This window comes from Tupaia chinensis, unplaced genomic scaffold, assembly GCF_000334495.1.
Source record: "Tupaia chinensis unplaced genomic scaffold, TupChi_1.0 Scaffold000201_1, whole genome shotgun sequence".
NCBI classification, from domain to species: domain Eukaryota; kingdom Metazoa; phylum Chordata; class Mammalia; order Scandentia; family Tupaiidae; genus Tupaia; species Tupaia belangeri.
The window spans coordinates 688,502-693,193 of NW_006159676.1; the positions used below are offsets into that span (position 1 = coordinate 688,502).

The 4,692-nt window shown below is 49.1% G+C and overlaps 1 protein-coding gene across 3 annotated transcripts in view; it reads right to left on the bottom strand.

Annotated features, from left to right (window-relative positions):
* MAU2 (MAU2 sister chromatid cohesion factor) overlaps positions 1-4,692 on the bottom strand; it is a gene marked incomplete at its 5' end in the record, with an annotated part of 55,291 nt that overhangs the window by 3,765 nt on the left and 46,834 nt on the right. For all 3 annotated transcript variants that reach the window (XM_006147153.2, XM_014587308.2, XM_014587307.2), the window contains 1 exon segment: positions 583-673. In XM_006147153.2, coding sequence (XP_006147215.2) covers positions 583-673 — 91 coding nt within the window.

Consider the following 4,692-nt stretch of genomic DNA (forward strand, 5'->3'; position numbering starts at 1 on the left):
CTGGCGAGTGCATGTGCCCTATAGCAAAAATTTCTCCAAAAAAAAAAAAAAAGGCAAGAAGCATGTACCAGCAGCCGTCATGGGGCTGACACAGGGCGGGCTGGGTGGCGACAGCCTGATGGTGGGCCCTAGCTAGCATTCCCAGGGAGCCCCTGGCCAGCCCTCGAGCCCAGTGGCCATCCCTGGCAGCTCACTGCAGGTGGGAACGCCCCGTCTCCTGCCTCCTCCCAGGAGCCCTGGGTGAGTCTCTGGACCCGTTTCCTACTCTGTAAATGGGGAATTAACAGTAACGTGACTGCTAAGTGTCCATCTTGCACCCAGAGCACCTTGGCCTGTTTCCCTTCGCAGTGTAGACACTGAGGTTAAAGCGAGCCAGGTCACTCACAGCCCAAGTCAACCAGACACCACGTCCCAGCTTCATGGGTCCCAGAGAGCCTGAGCCTGACCCTGCGCTGAGCTAATGGGCCCAGTGATTAATGCTGTTTGAGCAGAGGTTGAGCTGGGCTCTACCAATCACCTTGACTCCTGGGAAGGCTGGGGCTGGGAACAGGAGGTGAGGGTGGGGCGCGGTGTCACACTGACCTCTCAGCAGGGCTGATGACCACAGCTGCACTGACATGTCTGGGATCTTGCTGGCCAGCTGCATCGCGGGCACCACCATATTGTTACTCTCCTGTGGACCAAGAACAGTGATGAGGGGACTGAGGGACGGTGGCAGGGATGGCCTGGGCCCTACCTGCTGGACCTAGCCTAGGCTGTGTTGCCTGGCGGACTCCGAGGCCTGCCGCGGAGCCCGTATGAAACGGCTCTCTCTGTAGTAATCTTTGCCCACCGTGGGGAGGACAAAGTACCCTCACTGCTGGCTCCATGTACACCTCCTCCCTGAGCATGGTCAGTGTCTTTCCAAGTGGAGAAGGCACTGAAAGAGATCAGCTCTGGATCCTAAATGGGAATTGATTAGAAATATGGATTTGGGGGGCCGGCAGGTGGCGTAGTAGTTAAGGCTCTGGATGCCGACATGGTCGACTGTGGTTTGAGTCTCAACCCAGCGGCTTGAAACTCACGCCGGGTGTGTGCGTGCGTGTCCAAAATCCTGAGGGGAGAATGGAGAAGGGATTGGGGGCATGGTTATCCTCCTGGGGGTGATTTTTTCATTTCTTGTCTGTCTGGGAAGTATATGTGCCCTATAGCAAAAAATCTTTAAAAAAATAAAAAAGTGGATTTGGATTTGGGGCCGGCAGGTGGCATGGTGGTTAAGGTGCTGGACTCCCACATGGCTGACCGTGGTTCTGAGTGCTGGACCTGAAAGCTTGCTTTCCTGTTTTCCCTCTCTCTCTAGTGGGTGCATGTGCCTTATAGAAAATTAAAAAATAAGAAAAATAATAATTTTTAAAAACTTATAGTTCTGGGACCAGCAGATAGCGTAATGGCTATGTTGCTAGACTCCCACATAGTCGACTGCAGTTCAAGTCCCGGACCCGGTGGCTTAAACTCACGCCAGGAGTGTGTGCGTGTGTGCCCAAGATCCCGAGAGGAGAATGGAGGAGAAGGGATTGCGGCGTGGCCATCCCCCCTAGGGGGTGATTTCTCACTTTCTGTCTCTCTGTCTCTGTCTTTCTAGCAAGCACATGTGCTCTACAGGAAAAACCTCTCCAAAAAAACAAAAAAGAGAAAAAAAAGAGGTTTCTGTTTTAGGGGTATGTATGCTTGCTGGATAGAGAGAGACAGAGACAAGGAAAGGGAAAGTGAGAAATAACTCCCCCCCCCCCCCACCCCCGCCAGGAGATGGCCATGCCACAATCCCTTCTCCTCTTGGGATCTTGTGCACACACATACATGTGCCTGACTTAAGTTTCAAGCCATTGGGTCTGGGACGCAAACTGTAGCTGACTGCATGGGACTTTGGTGACATAACCGCTACACCATCTGCTGCCCACCCCGACTAAATAATTCTTAAAAAAAAATAAAATAAAATAAATGTGGATTTAGGGTCAGCCAGGTGGCATGATGGTTAAGGCTGCTGGATCCCACACAGTAGACTATGGTTTGAGTCCTAGACCTGGCAGTTTGAAAACAATGCCAGGCACGTATGTGTATGTGTCCCCAAAATCCTGAGGGGAGAGTGGAGAAGGGACTGCAGTGTGGTCATCTGTCCTAGGTGGGGTGGGAGCGGGATCTCTCACTTCCTGTCTGTCTCTCTTGGGTAAGTGCTAATGCCCTATAGGAAAAAAAGAAAGAAAGAGAGAAAGAAAAGAGAAATGTGGATTGGGTGAGTAGTACCCGGGTCTGGGAGGGGCCCAGGCCTTTGGGAGTGAGAGGGCTGAAGGAAGAAGGGAAGGGATAGGAGGGAGATCTTTGGTTCATGAGCTGGCTCTCCTGGGAGGCCACTATGGACCCGAGAGTCTTCCGAGCCTCATTCTTCAGGGCATAGCCTTACTCAGTAGCCCCAGTGTCCTCAGACTGTGGCAGGAGCCCCATGAGAGCCAGCAGGGGCCATAAACACCTGTCCCTGTTGCTATGGCGAGGGCTTGGAGCTGCCAGACAGGAGCCTGCACTGCCTGGGCCATGCAGTGAAGAGGATTGCTGCCCTGACCGAGTCCAGACTGAGGATCATGAGCCCGGCCAGCCTGAAAGGCAGGTACAAGGTGAGGCCAGAATTTTTTTTTTAAAGAATTATTTTAACTTTATTTATCATTATCATTATTATTTTCCACTTTGATCAGAGAGAGACAGAGAGAGAGAGGAAGTGAGAAAGCAAGCCACCAGGTCCGAGACTTGAACTGTGGTCGGCCATGTGGGAGTCCAGCGCCTTTAACCACCATGCCACTTGCTGGCACCGAATTTCTGACGGGACAACTACGGGCAGCCTGGGAACACCTGTCACAGCACTGACATACAAACCCTTAAAACCAGCTCTTGAGACTCAGTTGTGTAGAGAATACTCTTCTTTAGGGACACAAAAGCCCATGACTTCACATTGCCTTGAGCTGCATCTTGAAATGAGCTTCAGGTGAGTCTCGAAGCTTTCTTTCCTTTTTTTTTTTTTTTAATTATTCATTCATTTTTAAAAAAGACTTATTTTATTTAACTGTATTTATTTTATTTGCTTATTTATTTTAATTTGGCCGAGAGAGAGAGAGAGAAAGTGAGAAAGCAAGCCACCAGGTCCGGGGCTCGAACTGTGGTCGCCTATGTGGGAGTCCAGTGCCCTTAACCACCACGCCACCTGCCAGCCCCAATTCATTCATTTATTTTTAAAGTGTATTTATTCATTTATTTTAATACCGCAATCCCTTCTCCTCCATTCTCCTCCTGGGATCTTGGGCACGCACACACATGCATCCGGCATGTTTTTCAAGCAGGTCTGGGACTTGAACCGCAAAGTGGGCCATGTGCTGTCCAGCGCTTTAACCTCCATGCCACCTGCTGGCCCTAATCATTTATTTTAGTTTGACGAGAGAGAGAGAGAAAAGTGAAAAAGCAAGCCACCAGGTCTGGGACTCAAATCATAGTCAGCCATGTGGGAGTGTCTAGTGCCTTAAACACCACACCACCAGTTGGCCCCAAGTCTTGAAACTTTCTAAAAAAATTATTTTTTGCCATAGGTGCGTGTGCTCACCAAAGACAAAGAGAAGAGAGAGAGAAGAAGAGAAAGGGAGAAATCACCCCCCAGGAAGAATGGCCATGCTGAAATCCCTTCTCCACTCTCCTCTTGGGATTCTGGGCATGCACACACACACGTACCCAGTGTGTTTTTCAAGCCAGTGGGTCCAGATTTTTTTTTTTTAAATAATTATTTTATTTATTTATTTATTCATTCATTTATTTCTTAATTTGACCAGAGAGAGACAGAGGGTGAGAGTGAGAGAGAAAGGAAGTGAGAAAGCAAGCCACCGGATTCAGGACTCGAACCCTGCTCAGCCATGTGGGATTATCCAGCACCTTAACCACCACGCCACCTGCTGGTCCCAACGAGAAATCATCCCCCGGGGGGGATGGCCACGCTGCAATCCCTTCCCCTCCATTCTCCTCTCGGGATCTTGGGCACGCACACACATGTGCCCGGCGTGAGTTTTAAGCCACTGGGTGCGGGACTCGAACTGCAGTCGACTACGTGGGAGTCCAGCAACGTAGTCATTATGCTAACTGCTGGTCCCTGGGTCCAGATCTTAACTGTGCTGTTGGCCATGTAGGATTTAACCACCTTAACCACTACGCCACCAGCTGGTCCAAGTTTTCTAAAATTTAAAGAAGTCTTTCCAAAACCTTCCAGAACACACAGAATAAGATGAACTGCTCTTGGGAACCAGCAGGTGGCGTGGTGGTTAAGGTGCTGGACACTCCCACATGGCTGACCATGGTTTGAGTCCAGGACCTGGTGGCTTGCTTTCTTTCTCTCTCACTCTGTCTCTCTCTGGTCAAATTAAAATAAATGAATGGGGGAAGAGCAGGTGGCATGGTGGTTAAGGCACTGTACACTCCTACATGGCCAACCACAGTTCAAGTCCTGGACCTGGTGGCTTGCTTTCTGACTTTCTCTCTCTCTCCCTGTGTCTCTCTCAGGTCAAATTAAAAGTGAATAAATAAACTTAAATAATTCTTTAAAAAAATTAAATAAATGAATGAATAAGTTAAATAAATATTTTTTTATAATTATTTAATTTTATTTATTCATTCATTTTAATTTGACCA